Source organism: Heptranchias perlo, chromosome 13 (assembly GCF_035084215.1).
Source record: "Heptranchias perlo isolate sHepPer1 chromosome 13, sHepPer1.hap1, whole genome shotgun sequence".
In the NCBI taxonomy this organism is placed as follows: Eukaryota; Metazoa; Chordata; class Chondrichthyes; order Hexanchiformes; family Hexanchidae; genus Heptranchias; species Heptranchias perlo.
Genome location: NC_090337.1, coordinates 7,091,509 through 7,111,167, shown reverse-complemented (window position 1 = coordinate 7,111,167; position 19,659 = coordinate 7,091,509). Strand labels below are relative to the sequence as shown.

At 44.4% G+C, this 19,659-nt stretch overlaps 1 protein-coding gene across 4 annotated transcripts in view; it reads right to left on the bottom strand.

Moving 5' to 3' along the window:
* The window catches only part of LOC137331244 (AP-2 complex subunit mu), a 46,818-nt gene extending 28,787 nt beyond the window's left edge, over window positions 1-18,031 (bottom strand). Inside the window, exons 1-2 of one of the 4 annotated variants that reach the window (XM_067994892.1) lie at window positions 17,946-18,031; window positions 6,632-6,750 (exon numbers count right to left, since the gene is read on the bottom strand). In XM_067994892.1, coding sequence (XP_067850993.1) covers window positions 6,632-6,705 — 74 coding nt within the window. In that variant the 5' untranslated portion in view covers window positions 6,706-6,750; window positions 17,946-18,031. The other 3 variants (XM_067994893.1, XM_067994891.1, XM_067994895.1) reach the window with 3 other exon arrangements.
* Between the last annotated feature and the right edge of the window lie 1,628 nt (window positions 18,032-19,659).

Genomic DNA, 19,659 nt, shown 5'->3' with positions numbered 1-19,659 from the left:
TGTGCACAAATCATTGAAGGTGGCAGGACAGGTTGAGAAAGCACTTAAAAAAGCATATGGGATCCTGGGCTGTATAAATAGAGGCAGAGTACACAAAATTAAAGAAGTTATGATGAACCTTTATAATGTGGAGATGCCAGTGATGGACTGGGGTTGACAATTGTAAACAATTTTACAACACCAAGTTATAGTCCAGCAATTTTATTTTAAATTCACAAGCTTTCGGAGACTTCCTCCTTCCTCAGGTAAATGTTCAGGAGCTCCTCGAAGCCTACGCATTTATACATATAGAACAATACATGGTGTTTACATGGTGTTGCAGGGGCATTCTGTAAACACCATGTATTGTTCTATATGTATAAATGCGTAGGCTTCGAGGAGCTCCTGAACATTTACCTGAGGAAGGAGGAAGTCTCCGGAACCTTTATAAAACACTGGTTCGGCTACAACTGGAGTATTGTGTCCAGTTCTGGGCACCACACTTTAGGAAAGGTGTGAAGGCCATAGAGAGGGTGCAGAAGAGATTTATTGGAATGATTCCAGGGATGAGGGACTTCAGTTCTATGGAGACTGGGGTAGTTCTCCTTGGAGCAGAGACGGTTGCGAGGAGATTTGATAGATGTATTCAGGGTCATGAAGGGTCTAGACAGAGTAGATGGAGAGAAACTGTTCTCATTGGCAGAAGGGTCAAGAACCAGAGGGCATAAATTTAAGGTGAATGGCTTTTTTTAAAAAACACAGCAAATGGTTAGGATCTGGAATGCACTGCCTGAGGTGGAGGCAGATTCAATCATGGCCTTCAAAAGGGAACTGGATAAGTACTTGAAAGTAAAACATTTGCAGGGCTACGGGGATAGGGCAAGTGAGTGGGACTAGCTGGATTGCATAGAGCCGGCGCGGACTCAATGAGCCGAATGGCCGCCTTCCGTGCTGTAACCTATGATTCTATATGCCTTTCTTTCCCAATTGGCCTCCAATGGGTCCCACAATCACCTGCGATCCTGGTAAGTTAAAAAGGGAAAGTTTCTCAGCCAAAGGGTGTCTGCTTGACTGTGACTTCTGCATCAATGCAAAAGCACCTTTAAGATCTACATCAGTTAGCTCCAGGTGGGAAGTGCTGTGAATTCTAGAAATAAAAACAGCATGCAAAAGCAAACTCCGTCATATGGGACCCTTTGCCACAGGGAGTAGTTGCAGAGTTCAGTGCACCTTCTAATGGAGAAGTAGATATGAAACAGAGGAAGAGAAGGGTTATGGGGAGAGCGGGTCAGAGATTAGTTTTGGACTGCTCAGCAAAGAGACGTCACTGACACAATGGGCCGAATGGCCACCTTCTGTAGTCCCTGCAATGCATTCGGTGCTATTGCAATGGCAGTTTAGTTACAAAAGAATTGATTACCCAAGTTCAAAGAATGCATTTTCGTAAAAACATGGTCATGCAATACACAACCACCGCAGTAAATTAAAAAAGATGTTTTTGCACTTTTATTTTTTTTTAAAAATCAAACTATGCAATTCTCTGGATCTGTAACACCAACTGAAAACTGGACAGCCAGACCTATGCAGGTATGAGAGCAGGAAAACAGAGCAATTGGCAAGGTGACAAGTCTACAAACAGCAATGGATGCCTCTGATGGATGAAGTGTCCTTCTGAGGTCAAGATTTACTCTTCTCCAGAGCGCAGCAACAGACAGGTGCGAATCTCAGTGAACTAATACTGAACCTGCTCTAATAACAAGAGTTTTATAGGTCCTTCAAAACAGCAATACTGACCTAAAAAGTCATAACTTACCCTGCAGTTGATGCCTGTAAACCGGGAAGCATGCAAAGTTATCAATACCTATTTCTTTCTCTCCTCTCTCCATTCCCATGCTGCTCCTCCCAGCAACAGCATGGTGAAAGTTCTCCCCTCTCCTCCCACGCCCATCCCACAAAAAATGTTCTCTTGCAAAGATAGCCTCCCAGCTGGGGTACAGGTCTGCAGGCTCCACTTGTGTTGTATGTCAACACTAGTCGCAATTCCTCATATTTAAATTTGAACAGTGAGTTTTAGCAGGCTATTCGACCATGGGAGGGTTTCACGCCTAAGCCTGACCACGTTCTCACCCAGAATCCTTACAACACACAGACACACGCTTCCAGTACAAGAGGGAATTGTAAACAATTTTACAACACCAAGTTATAGTCCAGCAATTTTATTTTAAATTCACAAGCTTTCGGAGGCTTCCTCCTTCCTCAGGTGAACGTTGTTGTACATCAGTACAAGAGGGATGGAGAGGAAGGGATCACTGGATAGCCTTTAGGAGCAGAAATCCTAGCTTATTTGCTTTCCCCAAACCCAGGGTTTGGGGAGGGGGGGGGAAGCTAAGATCAATCATGGCAACCAATTACCACTCCTGCTCAGATCAGTTAAGTTGGGCACGGGAACCAACAAGTGCATCCTTCTAAACTTCAGCTGATTTTATATTGGTCTTGTGTAACTGAGGCACAAGCTAAACTCATCGGATTTTGTTCCAGGATCAGCTGTTAGAAGACAAACGTATCCCCCATATTCTTTGCTGGGTCTCCTAACCACTGCTGGTTTTCCTGGATCCAGTTAGCACTCTGCTCTGGCAGCAGTGCAATCCGGCTGTCGGGTCATGCTGCCAGCAAGTGCCGATTCATTGTGTCACGACATTGGTACTTTACGCATGCACAGCGGACAAGCGTTCACAGCCAGTCTGCACATGCATTACATGCTGGGATTCGCTTTGGGAGCTGCAGACTGACTGCTGTACATAAACACAAGTGCAGGAGAATGGCACATTTAACTCTTTCTCCAGAGACCCTGCCCGCAACACAAATGCAGCTTTTTAAAAAAAAATGAATGAATGAATGAATGGGCTCCAGGACCATCGTAGAGCAAGAAATCGTTTGCTGCTTTGCAATCAATTAAGTTTGATTTCCTCGTCTGGGATGAGTACATGTCTCTACAGATGCTGCCTGACCTGCTGAGTGTTTCCAGCATTTTCTGTTTTTATTTCAGGTTTCCAGTATCCGCAGTATTTTGCTTTTGTTAGATTGGTGGGAATGTCGTCTTGTGAAGCTAAATGCATCATAATTGATTGGAATTCACTGCCAGTTAATTGCTGCTCAAAGACACTCCCCTTAGTAAATGGCTTCAACTGTACTTCAATTTTACAACTTCCAATATTACCGAAACAAAACTCAGAACAGGTACAAGGTGACAAATGACTCACCTATTCCTAGTGCAGCCAATGAGCACATGATGAGATGAGGAAAAATGAGACGTCAGCAAGGAAGGGGAAGTGACAGTCCAACGAGAGGGTTAGAATACACAAAGCACAGAAAGAAATAAACACACAGATGAGAAACACAAAGGACTATTCACATAGACATCTAAAAGGAGAACAATGGACAACTGCGAGGTGCAAATCAGAATGTCACCAACACATACAAAAGCATTACAAGACAGTCAACTGATTAACATATCACTTATGTCTCATTCACACTGTGAACTTGTACAAATTGGAATTGACTTTGCAAACAAGTGTTCAGTTCTTCAAGCGTTTTTACATTTGGCACATCTTCAGTGCTGATGGCAAGGGAGCAATGTCCATGTGCTCAAAGTGTCTGCATTGCTAAAATTGACTCCAATGTTCCATCGCAAGAGTCGTACACCCGTATATTTGTGGGTCTAAGATTCTTCAATGAGGGTAAAGGAGCTGCTTTTCAAAGCGTGAGCTGGTGTGATGGCATCCCGAGTATCACTCGCCCACAGTCCAAACTAAACAAGTACCCAATGGAAAAGTGCCTTTAAATCCAAATGACAGAGAGAAAGCCTTTGGCAAGGACACTGGTACTAGGAGAGCAGGTCATCATGATGGGCACGCCCAGCCCCCACTCCACCCCCTCGGAAGACTGTAGGGAGTAGAAACCAAAAGGTTGCTTTGCATCAGTACCTGTAACATACTGATAACATTCAGGTTGGGCATTACTACATGCTGACACTGCCAAGTTCACTCTGATCTACATAATGGAATAAAGAACTTTTAACTTTAGGGTCCAGTGACATAAGGTAAAGCAACCATTCCCTTCTCCCATTTGTTCAATCTATCCCAGGCTCCGTGCAGGCCTGGAGTTGATCAGCTCAGTGGTAAGCCTGCGAAAACAATGTCATCCTGTACAATTGCATGCCCAGCTTGTAGCACGGTTTCCTGAGATCAGCTGCTCCATGAAAGCCCTCGACACTCCCAACAATTGCCGTCACTGGAGCAGCCCAGCAGGGAGGGAGACCCTAGTTGAAGGGAGGGATTTGGACAATTTTTTTTGAAAAACACAGGTGTGTCAGAATATGGAATGCCCTACTAGAAACAGTGATGGAAACACAATCCATTATAGTTTTAAAAGGGAAGTGTTTAAATATTTGAAGAAAAATTTAAACAGATGGCAAAAGGCAAGGGGATGGGACCAGTGGATAGCCCTTCCAGATAGCTTGCACAGGCACAACGGGCCAAATGGCATCCTTCTGTGCTGCAGAATTCTATAATCTGAGCCAGATCGCTACAATTAAGCCGAGCACCTCTGGATTACACGGTGAAAAAACCAGAGCTCCAACACCCGATGACTATTCAGCCAACTTTGCTGAAAAGTGCACATGTACAGGTGCAAGTGAGGACAGGGTTTGGCTCAACTCCCAATTGAATGCCGTCAGGACTCGAGAGGAATGGCCATTTGGGAAGCAGATTAAGCTAATTTCAAAATGGTAGAAATGACAAATTCAGAAATATTAGCTGAATCTACAGAATGTTTAGACATTAGACTATGTAAACATACTGTGGTTCAAATTGGTGACTGGATGGTGCAGTGGGTTAGCCATTCCCCTCCTGGGTGCTTTATTTAGTTACTAGGTGCCTGATATGGAAAGTGTTCCATTCCACAGCACTCACCCCATCTCGAGAAATTCATAGAACATAAATTTATGTTCTATCATAGAATCTTACAGCACAGGAGGCTGTTCGGGCCATCGTGCCTGTGCAGGCTCTTTGAAAGAGCTATCCAATTCGTCCCACCTCCTCTCCCGCCCCCCCCCCCCCGCTCTTTCCCCATAGCCCTGCACATTTTTTCCCCTTCAAGTATTTATCCAATTCCCTTTTGAAAAGTTACCATCGAATCTGCTTCCACCACCCTTTCAGACAGCACATTCCAAATCATAACTCCCAGTGTAAAAAAAATTCTCATTTCCCCTCTGGTTCATTTGCCAATTACCTTAAATCTGTGCCCTCTGGTTAACAACTCTCCTGCCAGTAGATACAGTTTCTTCCTATTTATTCTATCAATACCCTTAATAATTTTGAACACCTCAATTAAATCTCCCCTTAACCTTCTCTGCTCGGAGAACAACCCTAGTTTCTCTAGTCGCTCCACATAACTGAAGTCCCTCACCCCGGTACCATTCTAGTAAATCTCTTCTGCACCCTTTCCAAGGTTTAAGTGTTTATTTTCCCTACGAGTTTAAATTTCCTATTTACAATCAGTTTAAATTTATTTTGGCTTGCTTTAGCCAGACTGCTGCAAGATCGTTCAGCCAAACAAGTTTGTGTAACCCGCTTAACTTTAGCCTGCGGAAAACCTGAAAACCCATTTGAAAACAGTAAAAACCACAGCATGTAGAAATCAACACATTAGCACTCGGGGAAAGGTGATGTTGAAACAAGACTGGGTTTGAAACAGTTCCATTTTTTGTTCACGGGCTAAAAGTCCTACATGATCGGGCTTAAAGCAAAGCTGCAGTGAAGCCAGAGCTTGAAAGGCTTTGATCATTTCCACACTGGAGTTAGAAGGCAGACAGCACTACGCTTCCAGTCATCAGGATTCCTTTTGTCACTTTCGACCAGTTTACAAGTTAAACTGACTGCGCTTTTAATCTCACTGCTGGCTGAGAAAACTTGAAACCCAGAGGACTGCAGCTGAACAAAGTTCAAGTACCTCACAAATTTTACAGTGCTGCAAGTCAGCATTTTGGGAGCTGAGAAAGAAGGGTTAGCATGAATGTCACAACGGTCACCGGGTTCAGCAACAGAGTTGAGGCCACTGCACCATTTTGTTCTGCTTCCTAATTTAAAAAAAGTTCCTCAGTTTAGTAGGACTGAATTGCACAAGGAATTGCACTGTTGGAATTTTTTTTTTTAAAGTTCATTAAAGAGTGAACGAATGAGTACTATTTACTGCAGGTCTAACATTTATTGGAGGTAAACCTGCCCAATGTGCCCCCATTTACACTGAGTGTGAACACATAATTGCTTTCAAATTATAAGTCACCGCACATCTCTGGCTGCTGACCTTCACAAAAGATGGGAGGTCAGTCCCTGCCAACGAGCAGAAAGCCATTTCAATGACCTTTATTAACAAGCCCAATGGCCAGCCATCCAAAAAATAGTGGCCTGTGGTGGTACTAGTTATTTGGTGTCCACCAGAGCTGCTGCCTCCACAACAGCCCGAGAAAAATTGGTTCTTGAGGTGGCTCCCCACTCCTCGAGGCAGCGTCACTTCCTTCACGATACAACATAAAGTTAAACTGGTTACTAGAACACAAAGTTCGTCTCAGGTATCCACTGGCAATGGTACTTACCCAATGTCATCCCTGTAGACTCGGGAGATGAGAACTTCCCCCTTGTGGTTGTAAATGAATAAGCCTCCAATCATGATAAAACCTAGGTTAGTCCTCCCTTCCCATGATGATTAAAAGACCTAAAGCAAAGGAAAGAAAATTATCATTGCAGGTACAAATTTGATTAAAGCCAAGTTTGGCCCCTTCCATTCACAAGACATAGTATTCAGTCAATAAAAGGAAGGAGCTAGATGGAACTTGCCCCTCCATGAACAGGGGCCACCAATTTCAAACAATGCTTTGAATGCAGCAGATTTCAAGACTGTAATAAATTAGTGAACTGCTGTGCCAACGCAAGTTGCTCAGCAACCTGATGTCAGATTTGTATTTCGAGCGATAAAAAATGCAAACATCTCACTTCATATAGAGACAAATAATATCCATCCTGCAGTCTCTCAACCCCATAAAGCCATGTGAGACAGCTACCCAGTACTAAGCAGTGAGACAGCTTGCACTTACATAGCACATTTAATGTAGCAAAATGTCCCTGGGCTCTACATGGGGAATGGGACAGGGGAAATCCAACACAAGACACCGAACAGTTCAAAGCTAGGGGAGGTAACTAAAGGTGTGGTTGAAAAGATAAGTTTTGAGGAAGCTTGTGAAGGGGGGGGGGGTGAGAGAGAGGAAAGAGATGTAGCAAGGAAAAAGGGGGTTTAGGAAGAGAATTCTAGAGTGCAGAGCTCTGACAGAAATAAACGAATAGAGGGAAGGGAAATCTAGTAGCATGCTAGAGTCGGAAAAGTGAATTTGCAGGCTAGCACTTCAAGCAGAAAGAGGTTGCAGGTGTAGAGTTGGCAAAGTAGTAAAGGGATTTGTCAGCAAAACATTTTGAACTCATTGATTTGGGGGATGGATGAGGGTGATGGGCATACGTGATAGAATGCATGTTTTGGACAAGTTGAGTTAATGCAGGGTGATGTTGGATCCTAGAGATCATGGAAAGTGTGGGGGAGGCGATGTTGTGGAGGTGCAAATAAGCTATCGTGATGATGTACGTAGGAATTAACAGCTAACAAAACTGGAAGAAGGAAAGGTCATTCAAGCCTGCTTCTTCCATAGACCATGCACAACTTAACATAAAACAGGCCCTACTCCATTCACTTCACTTCCTGAGGGAAAGTTCTAATAAGAACATAAGAAATGGGAGCAGGAGCTAATTAATTGCTCTCCAATTACTGACAGTTACCATAGCTCGAGGCTATTCCTCCATTCTTGCACCTGAACTATTCAACTCTGACCCACGTACCTCCAAGCCAAAATCAGCCTTCTCCCTCCAGCTTCACAGGAACTATCATGTCCTGTGGAGTATTTAATACTGCAATAACTGACACGTGACATTAGTTAAAAAGGTCCCATAGCCTTAAAGATGGTGCAGAAGATCTTAAGGGAAGCATTCTCCTGGTATGGAAATCTTTCCATTTGTACAGTCTCCAGGCTCCACGCTCTCCCTCCTCTCTGCACTCGCACGGTGCTGAAATCAAGCTTCAAACATAGTCTCGTACTCTTTCCCGGAACATCAGAACTATGAATCCCTTTGCCACCCCCCACTTTTCCTTTCCTCTTACCAATATGCTTTTAAAATCCAAGCTGGCTGCCATCTACCCACCATTCATCTCATCTCTCCTAGTGTTCTCAAACATGGAGCTATCCTGTTCTATGGGACTTCGCTCTGCATCTGAAATCCTCAAAAAAAAATCCAAAACAAAGCATTCCAGTTGAAACCACAGGATCATTTTCTGGCATCATTTACAACCCTTTTCTGAAAGATCTGCAGTGGTGTGGGCTCAGTAGTTTCGTACATACCATCCAGCACGAGATCAGTAAGACTATATCCTTCCTCTAAGACAATGAAATCATATTTGCACAAAACAGGAACATTACGTCAGGTAGCAGGGCTAAAATATCCTCTGCAAAAAGGTGATCATAAAAGACCACAGGCAAGCTAAACTTGTAAAAGGTAAGCCAGCAGTGGGCTTTTAATATCACTCCTCTGCTGAAACTATATTTCACAACTGCTGTATCAATACACAGGCCAGTTCAATGCTGAGTTTAAACTCCAAAATAGACTACTTAACTCTGGCATTGCTATATTAGCTGAAGACAAGTCAGGTCGATAAACACACTTAATTTAGTACAGTACATTTCATTTTCAGCGATACAGTGTACCGATTCCCAGAACGAGCTCTTGCCAGAAAAATACAGACACTTTCAAAGGAAATCCTGCTCCATTCGCCACACGCACGGCTTGCAAACACCTGCTAGCAAACTCATCCCTATCTTAATAGAGCCGAGAGGTTAATGAGAGGGGTTGCGTTTCCTGGAGGGGCGGCGGCGTCATTTGAATGTAGCGGGATAGCGGTCAGATTCACAGCAATGTTCCGTCTCTCTGGTGCTGATAAGGAGGTTATATCGGCCCTGTTTTGCAATGCCTTCTTTTTCCCCTCGCTGCAGCGGTTTTTTTTTTGTACAAGCCCGGGCGTGGTCTGCTCTCGGGGAAACAAACACACACAATCTGCAACGGCAGCTCCGGGAGACTGAAGTCTGCAATGCGACAAACCAGCCCTGCCCATTCAGTGGGAACAAGCAAGCTGCCAAAACGCGACAATACCAGTTACACTCCGAAAGGCAAGCATCCAATTCCTTGGCAAGGGGAAGATTTAGGAAACGAAAATATATTCGCGTGAAACAAACGATCCTTCCTTCCCCTCCCCCACCCCCAATCATCATTAGACCTCATATTTCAACAGGGGCAATCCAGACTAGGCAACACCAGATATTGGGTGTTATGGCTTGAGGTTTCATTTATACTTCACTGAGCTTATGTTACAGCACATTACAACAGTGACTACACTTCAAAGGTGCTTCATTAACTGTAAAGAGCTTTGGGACATCCGGAGGTCCTGAAGTGAGCTATATGAATGAAAGTCTTTCTTTCACAATCCAGCCCTGCCCATTCCGCAGGAACAAGCAATCAGCTCTTACGTTGTCACAAAAACCCAACTGGTTCACTAATGTCCTTTAGGGAAAGAAACCTACCGTCCTTAGCCGATCTGCCCTATATGTGACTCCAGTCCCACATCAACTTGGTCTTCACTGGCTTAGCAAGCCACCCAGTTGTAGCCAAACCACAACAAACACAGACTGCTGCAATTCAAGAAGGCAGCCCACCACCTCAGGGCCAACTAGGGATAGGCAATAAATGCCAGCCTAGTCAGCAATGCCCCTACACAATGATTTTTTTAAAATCTGGAATTAGGTCCCAACCAGGCTTCAAATCGGAGTGGAATGCGAGAATCTCCTGCTTGGCTCTAGGCCGACTCCAGACTTCCACTACAACTTCACTCCAACAAAAAGCGACGCCATCCTGCAGCAACATCAACCACCCGCATTTATATAGAGCCTTTAACATGGTAAAACGTTCCAAGCGCTTCACAGGAGCGATTATCAAACAAAATCTGACACTGAGCCACATAAGGAGATATAAGGACAGGTGACCAAAAGCTTGGTAAAAGAGATAGGTCTTAAGGAACATCTTAAAAGGAGGAGACAGAGGGGCTTAGGGAGGGAATTCCAGAGCCGAGGGCTTAGGCAGCTGAAGGCATGGCCGCCAATGTTGAAGTGATTAAAATCGGTAGTGTAATGCTACAATTGTGTAAACGGCACTATTCACAAGTTATAAGAAACCCTCAACTGCTCCCAGGTACAGACAACTGGTGCTGATCAAATGTCAGAGATCCTTCTAGGTCAGATATCAAAGCTCCTTCTGCTTTAACATCTGCCCTGGCCCCATCAGAAAAGTATCCCTCACTTCTGCATTATTTGTCCCGAGGATTGTGAATTTAGTACCAAATCTGGAGCAGTTCAGTGCTTTCAGCCCATGTTTACTGGAACTGAATCGTGACAACCTAAACTAATACAGTTAGCAGGCAGAGGATATTTTTATCCCATCAGTCTGGGCTGCATTCAAATTCAGGATCACAGAGGTAAAAACCCACTGCACCACTCAATCCCACTTAGATCCATATTTGTGTTGACATTTACTATTCTTGGTTAACCCTGTGTCCATTACATGCTACAGACTTGTAACACTTCCAACCATCCACCTACCACAAAACTTTGAATAAAAAAAAGTCACTCTCCACTCAGTTTCAGTCAGATGGTGTGCAAAATTATACTCAATGAAACCACTGAGTGGAACCAGATAGGTTATTCTTCAATGACCAGTCTCCAGTGTGCATTCTATTTAGCTATTACACACAAATCAAGTTCTAATTGAATTTCTTTGACACGCCTTCCAATGAATTGGACAATGATACACACGACTGACTGACTGATCCACACTCGTCGCAATCAATGCTTCGCAAGCTCCAGCTGTCCCTCATGGGAATGTGCAAAGCCACAAGTATGAAACAGCATAAATATATGATACGAGAGTGGGGGGGAACCTCACGTGACTGGTACAGCATGTTATAATGCATCTACAAGAAAACTATACACAAGGCAATGAGTCAAATCTTCCACTAAAAACAGGAACATGGTGGGAATCCAACTTACTGAATCAATAAATCAGAAAGACTGCTACAAAAGACCCTGCAATCAACAGAGATCCAACTTTTTGGGTGAGATACACCAAGTCTGCTGCTGCCTGGTACCTCATGGAAAATGCTGCCAGGTGAAGTGTAAATGGATGAGTACTGATGGTGGCTGTGTTGGGAGCAATTTGGAGTAATGAACTAAGAATCTCACAAGCAGCAGATCATACAGTAAAGCAAATGTACTGGTTTAAAGTGATCTTTTCCTATGTGTAACTACGAATACAAAGAGACAACACTGTTAAACAGGACTGGAAGAGTCGTGGGTGGTAAGAATTTTAAGTGCTACCTGCTAAGCAGGGCCTCCAGAGAAGTCTTCATCAACAAACCTCTTACAATGGAACAGTTAACTGACCTGAAACACAAGTGTTAGTAGCCAAAAAAGTACAGCGTGCTGATCTACTGTCAAACTGGATATTTAGTGCATGGAATATCAGTGCTGCTACAAACAATTCTCATACTGAGCAGCCAACTTCAAAAAGGTATGCTTTCAGATAAACTGGGAGCAATTCTCAATGGATGACATCAGAGTTGCGTTACAACACAAAACAGGTAAGAAAGCAGTGGAAAGATTAGTGAAAAAAACACTTGCATTATCCCCTCCTCAAACAGGTGTGTTTCAAATACATTGAATCAGTTGGAACTGTTGTGACTTCCATTGCACACAGTAAGATCCCAAGAACAGCAATGAGATGAATGACCAGGTCATCTGTTTTAATGATGCATGTTCATAGAATCATAGAATGACACAGCAGCGGAAGCCATTCAGCCCATCGTGCATGTGCCAGCTCTTTGAAAGAGCTATCCAATTAGTCCCATTCCCCCTTCAAGTATTTATCCAATTCCCTTTTGAAAGTGACTATTGAATCTGCTTCCACCACCCTTTCAGGCAGTGCATTCCAGATCATAACATCTTGCTGCGTAAAAAAAAAAATTCTCATTTCCCCTCTAGTTCTTTTACCAATTACCTTAAATCTGTGTCCTCTGGTTACCGATCCTCCTGCCAATGGAAATAGTTTCTCCCAATCTACTTTATCAAAACCCTTCATAATTTTGAACACCACTATTAAATCTCCCCGTAACCCCTCTGCTCTGAGAATACCAGTTTTTCTAGTCTCTCCACATAACTGAAAATCGCTCAAACCTGGCACCATTCTAGTAAATCTCCTTTGTACCCTCTCCAAGGCTTTGACATCCTTCCTAAAGTGTGGTGCCCAGAAATGGCCACAATACTCCAGCTGGGGCCCAACCAGTGTTTTATAAAGGTTTAGCATAACTTCTTTGCTTTTGTACTCTACACCTCCATTTATAAAGCCATGGATCCCGTATGCTTTTTAAAAAAAAAAAGCCTTCTCAGCATGTCCTGCCACCTTCAAAGATTTGTGTACTTACACCCCAAGGTCTCTGTTCCTGCACCCCCTTTACTTTATATTGCCTCTCCTCATTCTACCAAAAGGAATCACTTCACACTTCTCTGCATTAAATTTCATCTGCCATGTGTCTGCCCATTTCACCTTGTCGTCCTGAATTCTGTTTCTATCCTCCTCTCTGTATTGAGGGAGGAATGTTAGTCGGGGCACTGGGAGAACTCTCTGCTCTTCTTCAAATAGTGCCATGCCATCTTTAATGTACACTTGACAAGGCCTCAAGTCTCATCTAATAGATAGCATCTGACAATTCAGCACTCCCCTCAGCACTGCATTGAAGTAGCAGCCTAGATTATGCATTCTCATCCTGAAGTGGGGCTTCAACCACAACCTTGTGACTCAGTAATTGCTACCAACTGAGGCAAGCTTCTAGTTCATGATCCAGAACTGAAGGGAGAGTGGAGAAAGAGTAAGAAAACCTGAATGAAAGGGGAACAGCTAAACAAAATTCAACAGGCTATAAAACAACAGATAGTGTTTATTTGAAATTAATTTGGCAAAAATATAAATAGTTTATCTCGAGCTGCATATTTGCCTGCACCTGAAACAGGATATCCAAAAACTGCTGCAGAATCCAAATAGCAAGTTTTGCAGTTATATTGTGCTGTTTTTAATCTAAATGTCAGCAAATCTTGGTCAACTTTTTTCTACTTGTTTTTCATACTCATTCATTCTTGACTTTTGCTCTCTCCAGTTATTTCTTTACTGGTACAGTTTTTTTTCCATTCACTGTTAGTTCTGAGGAAACCTGATTAGCTATCTCAGACAAATACAGAATTCAAACCCTGAACCAAGGCCACAGTTATCTGATCCAAATAAGACAAGCGCATGTTATTACTGCTTTGGTACCAATAGAGCACTTCAACCAATATCATTTAATATTGTTTACTGCTCTTAATCCATCACCTCAAACTGCTCTCCCCACCAGTGACAGGTCTTGTACCCAACAATACCGCACCCTAGTGTTATACAGCTCAAAATGCTCCCTCCAGACACAGGCAACTAGGGATGGGCAATAATGTCGGCTTTGCCAGTGATCCCCCATCACAAGAATTAAGTTTTTTTAAATCTAAGCTTGAATTAAAAATTGTTCAAAAGATCACAGACTGAACATTTTCACTGCACCAACATTACTCTACTGAAGTCCCAGTGACAACAGAGCTATATACTGAGGAACAAGAGACAGACACACATTTCCCATGACAAACTAAGTACAATCTAACCCATTGCAGACTCTACCCACTTCACAGAGCAAGAAAATTATACAAAATGTCTTCGTGCTCCCTAAAGTTTATCAACCAGAACGCAGGAAATATATCTATCCTCCTATCTATGCTATTTGAACCTGGCCCGCTGATTACCCAAGTTTCACGGGAACTATCATGTCCTGTGGAATACAAGATTATAATCTGTGGCTGCAACATTCAGTCCTCTTCCTAACCAGATATTTATGCAGCCTTATTTTAAGGCTCTAACCAATGCAACAACTCTGTAGGCCCTATCCACCACACTGTGGCACAGGAAGAGGAGATTCTACTAGGCTTTGTTTAGACTGGTTAATGGTGTACTCTTATTGTATGCTACAGCAAGCTAACAAGTTAGAAAACAGAGGTCAAATCTCCCTCAAGGTTAAACCAAGATTTTAAATGTATTGTGCAACTAGGAAGCCATACTACAATAAAACTTTAATCCCGCTACTCATCTTAACACAAGTTCAGACGGTTGGAAATGTTGCAACTGCATTGAGTAGAGGCAGAAACACACATCGTTCCAATTTCCCCAAAGCAGGAAGCAGATTATACAGTCTTTAGACTGGCTACCAAGGCCAATTAGTAACCACCAGCAGCTTTATTACTTAAATTACTTAACACTATTCTGTAATTTTCTATCCCAGCACAAGATAGAGATACCAACCTAATAGCAGAAGCACAATTAAGCCTGCGACGGTGGGAACTTGACCTGTCACAAAGCAACAAACTAGACCAATCTCTTGTGAACAGACATTAGGGCCAATACTGTATCAGAAAAATTGCATTTAAGCTAATAAGCTTTAAGTGTGTGTCAATATCCCATCTGGTGAGATGCTCTTAAATTTAGCTAACGTTGCTCCCAGCACCAGTACTCCACCCAGGTAATTATAAAGTTCAAACCCCAAATTTGTATGGGCAAAACCCATAATTATACTAATAAAAAGGCACAATGCAAAAGCTGAAAACAGAGCATGCCGGAAACAGACAGCAGATCCCTCAGCATTCGTAAAGAGAAAAAAACTAATGGACTTCCTGTGGCATTGCTCATATCTCAGTTCAGATGCTTGGCTGCTAACGGAAACTGTCCTTTTAAAGGCAATGCTCTAAATAAGCAAATCCAGGGTCAATGCAGTTTGGTCAAGGTTTTAAGGAGCAACTTAAGGAGGAGAGGTAGAAAGGTGGAGAGGTTTAGGGAGGGAATTCCAGAGCTTAGGCCTAGGCAGCTGAAGGCATGGTCGCCAACGATGGAGCAATTAAAATTGGGGATGCGCAAGAGGAAAAGAATTGCAGGAGCGCAGAGATCTGAGGGTTGTGGAGCTGAAGGAGGTTAGAGATAGGGAGGGGTCAGGCCATGGAGAGATTTGAAAACAAGGGTGAAAATTTTAAAATCGAGGCGTTCCTGGACCGGGAGCCAATGTAGGTCAGCGAACACAGAGGTGATGGGAGAACAGGACTTGGTGCGAGTTAGGATACGGGCAGCAGAGTTTTGGATGCGCTCAAGTTTACGGAAGATGGGAGGTCAGCCAGGAGAATAATCCCATCTGGAAGTAACAAAGGCATGGATGAGGGTTTCAGCAGCAGATGAGCTGAGACAGGCGGTGTTACAGAGATGGAAGTAGGCGGTCTTAGTGATGGAGCGGATATGTGGTTGGAAGCTCATCTCAGGATCAAATAGGACGCCAAGGTTGCGAATGGTTTGGTTCAGCCTCAGACAGTGGCCAGGGAGAGGGATGGAGTCGGTGGCTAGAGAACGAAGTTTGCAGTGGGGATCAAAGGCAATGGCTTCGGTCGTCCCAATATTTAATTGGAGGAAATTTTTGCTTATCCAGTACTGGATGTCGGACAAGCAATATCACAAATGAGAGACAGTGGAGGGCCAAGGGAGGTGGTTGTGGGGTAGAGTTGGGTGTTGTTAGTGTATATGTGGAATCTGACATTGTGTTATCGGATGACGTTGCCAAGCGGCAGAATGTAGATGACAAATAGGAGAGGGCCAAGGGTAGATCATCGTTACAGTCACATAGGATGTCATTTGTGACTTTGATAAGGGCCATTTCAGTACTGTGGCAGGGGCAGAAACCTGACTGGAGGGATTCAAACATGCAGTTGAGAAAGATGGGCACGGATTTGGGAGGCGACAACACGTTCAAGGCTTTGGAGAGGAAAGGGAGGTTGGAGATGGTGCGGTAGCTTGCAAGGACAGAGGGGTCATGGGTGGGTTTTTTGAGGAGGGGTGTGATGATGGCAGATTTGAAGGGAAAGGGAACAGTACCCGAGGAGAGGGAACTGTTAACAATTTACTGTTCACTTCACAAAAAAGTGACTCAATTAATTAAAAACCCTTCTTAATCCAGCTACCATCACTGAACAGTGAGCACCGTCTGTATTTGGTGGGTTTATAGAATGCCACTTCTCAGCTCTTAATATGCACTAGATTTTACAATTGGAAACTGATGCAGCCAGTCAGGTAAATAAATGACAAGCATCAGAGCAAGTTTAGTTATTACCCAATGTATTAACTACACCTACAAGTAGGTTCCAACCTCCTTTGTCAAAATTAACACAATAATGTAATTATTTTTTATTCGTTCATGGGATGTGGGCTGGCAAGGCCAGCATTTATTGCCCATCCCTAATTGCCCTAGAGAAGGTGGTGGTGAGCCACCTTCTTGAACCGCTGCAGTCCGTGTGGTGACGGTTCTTCCACAGTGCTGTTAGATTTGCTTAGATCTCAAGGGTGTCCAATGCTTCACTGTCTACATAATTACAGATATTAGCTATACATATGGATAGGATGCAGATATGTGGCACTATTCTACCAAACATCTGCAGGAAAGGTAGAATATTTCCTTGAATACAAAAAAGGAATTAAATTATGCATTTATGTCAATTATTCAGTGAATCTAATTCATCTTAAGAAACACAGTAAGCTCACATGACAGCTAAACATGTAAAAGTACACACAATGTGGTATTAATCCAGAGACCACAAGGTTCTAAGTTGGATCACCCATCTGTGCTGCGTTACAATTGGCCTAAATACCCCCTCAGCAAGGGCAGAGGAGAGGAGAGAATTGTCTAGGGTGCCTGCTCCTAAATCACCATTGGTGCCAGCCGTGGCTCAGTGATAGCATTCTCGCCTGAATCAGAAGGTTGTGGGTTCAAATCCCGCTGCAGGTCTTGAGCACAAAATCTAGGCTGACACTCCAGTGGCAGCCAGTTTACTCGCACAGCCAGATCCCACAAACAGCAATGAGATAAATAACCAAATAATCTGATTTTCTTTTAGTGGCACTGATTGAGGGAGGAATCCAGGAGACCAGAACTGCCCTGCTTTTCAGGGAATAGTACCAACTGACCTTTAACACCCACTGGAGCAGGCATGGTAGGGCTCAGTTTAACCCCTCATCGCAAAGAGGGCACCACTGACCACTGCAGTACTGAAGGAGTGCTGCACTGAGGATCAATCTAGATTGGGTATTAAATCCAGGAATCTCTAACCGAGGGCTGGGAGTGCTTCCAACTGGGCTAAGTTGCACTGCAACGGGGTGGGTTCAATACCCCTGTGGTTCATCGCTATCAACACAATATAACGACCCCAGTGAGGGCCCTGGCACCGCGGTCTTCACTTGATACCCACCCCCACCAACCCCGGGCAGTGCTCTCAGGTCTCAACAGCTCAGCTACCAGGCTCCGCTGCCGACAGGGGCAGGGGGTGGATACGCAGCGGCCTGTCAACTCCTCGGGCCGGGTGTCGGGGGCTTCAGCTCCTCAGGCCGGGTTCAGCTGCCTACTCCGGCCGACTGGACTCCTCCTCGACCGCCCTTCACAAAATGTCCGTCGTCCTCCTCGCCGCCGCCGCCGCCCCTGCGGCCTTCGCACCCGGCCCGGTAAACGCACAGCTCCACCTCGGCCTGCAGCAGCTGCGCCTCCCGGGGGCTGGAGGAGGAGGATGGAAGGCTCCAGCGGCTTGAGCTCGCCTCCCGCGCCCCGCTCTCACCTACCCGCTGCTTCCGGCTGCTGCTCACAAAATGTCCGCCACCGCCTTCCTGCCCAGCCTCAGCTACCGGATAAGTCACATGACAGGGCGCGTCACGTCACGTCGCGGCGCGCGCAGATTGGGAGTTACGTGACCGCCTTGCTCTGGTCCATTGACACCTGGAACCGGAGGCGACACCTGTCAATGGACACTCAGCCCAGTGAAGGGCAGGACAGTCAGTCATTCACCCCCAATAAACAACAGGCAGTCACCCCCAATAAACAACAGTCAGTCACCCCCAATAAACAACAGTCGGTCACCCCCAATAAACAACAGTGGGTCATCCCCAATAAAGAACAGTCAGTCATCCCCAATAAAGAACAGTCACCCCCAATAAAGAAGTCAGTCACCCCCATTAAAGAACAGTCACCCCCAATAAAGAACAGTCAGTCACCCCCATTAAAGAACAGTCACCCCCAATAAAGAACAGTCAGTCACCCCCATTAAAGAACAGTCACCCCCAATAAAGAACAGTCAGTCACCCCCATTAAAGAACAGTCACCCCCAATAAAGAACAGTCAGTCACCCCCAATAAAGAACAGTCACCCCCAATAAAGAACAGTCAGTCATCCCCAATAAAGAAGTCAGTCACCCCCATTAAAGAACAGTCACCCCAATAAAGAACAGTCAGTCATCCCCAATAAAGAAGTCAGTCACCCCCAATAAAGAACAGTCAGTCACCCCCATTAAAGAACAGTCACCCCCAATAAAGAACAGTCAGTCACCCCCATTAAAGAACAGTCACCCCCAATAAAGAACAGTCAGTCACCCCCAATAAAGAACAGTCACCCCCAATAAAGAACAGTCAGTCATCCCCAATAAAGAAGTCAGTCACCCCCATTAAAGAACAGTCACCCCAATAAAGAACAGTCAGTCATCCCCAATAAAGAAGTCAGTCACCCCCATTAAAGAACAGTCACCCCCAATAAAGAACAGTCAGTCACCCCCATTAAAGAACAGTCACCCCCAATAAAGAACAGTCAGTCACCCCCAATAAAGAAGTCAGTCATCCCCAATAGAGAACAGTCACCCCCGATAAAGAACAGTCAGTCATCCCTATTAAAGAACAGTCACCCCCGATAAAGAACAGTCAGTCATCCCCATTAAAGAACAGTCAGTCATCCCCAATTAAGAAAAGTCAGTCACCCCCACTAAAGAATAGAACAGTCAGTCACCCCATTAAAGAAATCAGTCGCCCCCAATAAAGAACAGTCAGTCACTCCCAATAAAGAAGTCATCCCCAATAAAGAAGTCAGTCACCCCCAATAAAGAACAGTCAGTCATCTCCATTAAAGAACAGTCAATCCTGCAATGTTACAGCTTCACAGGCACCTTCCACCATCTCTTCCAAGGACCATTCTTTATGCATCAGCCCTAGGTGTAGCCAAACCGGTGTTACGGTCAACCTTGGCATCTTCGTGTCAGGAAAGGAAAAAATAATTGTCCAAGGTTCCCACTCCTGGTCACTATTCAATGACCCCCGCTGGAAAGTATGTCTGTGGGAGCGGCTGGGGGCATCGAGTGAGAATTGGATCAAGCTCAGCTGTGATGGTCTCCATGGTAAAATGGTCAGCTAACACTCTTTAGGTTCGCTTGTGAAAAACAGTTAGTTGAGCAAGATGCTGAAGGGAAACCAGCACCAGTGGAACCATATAGCCCAGCAAATCTCGGTGCCTTTA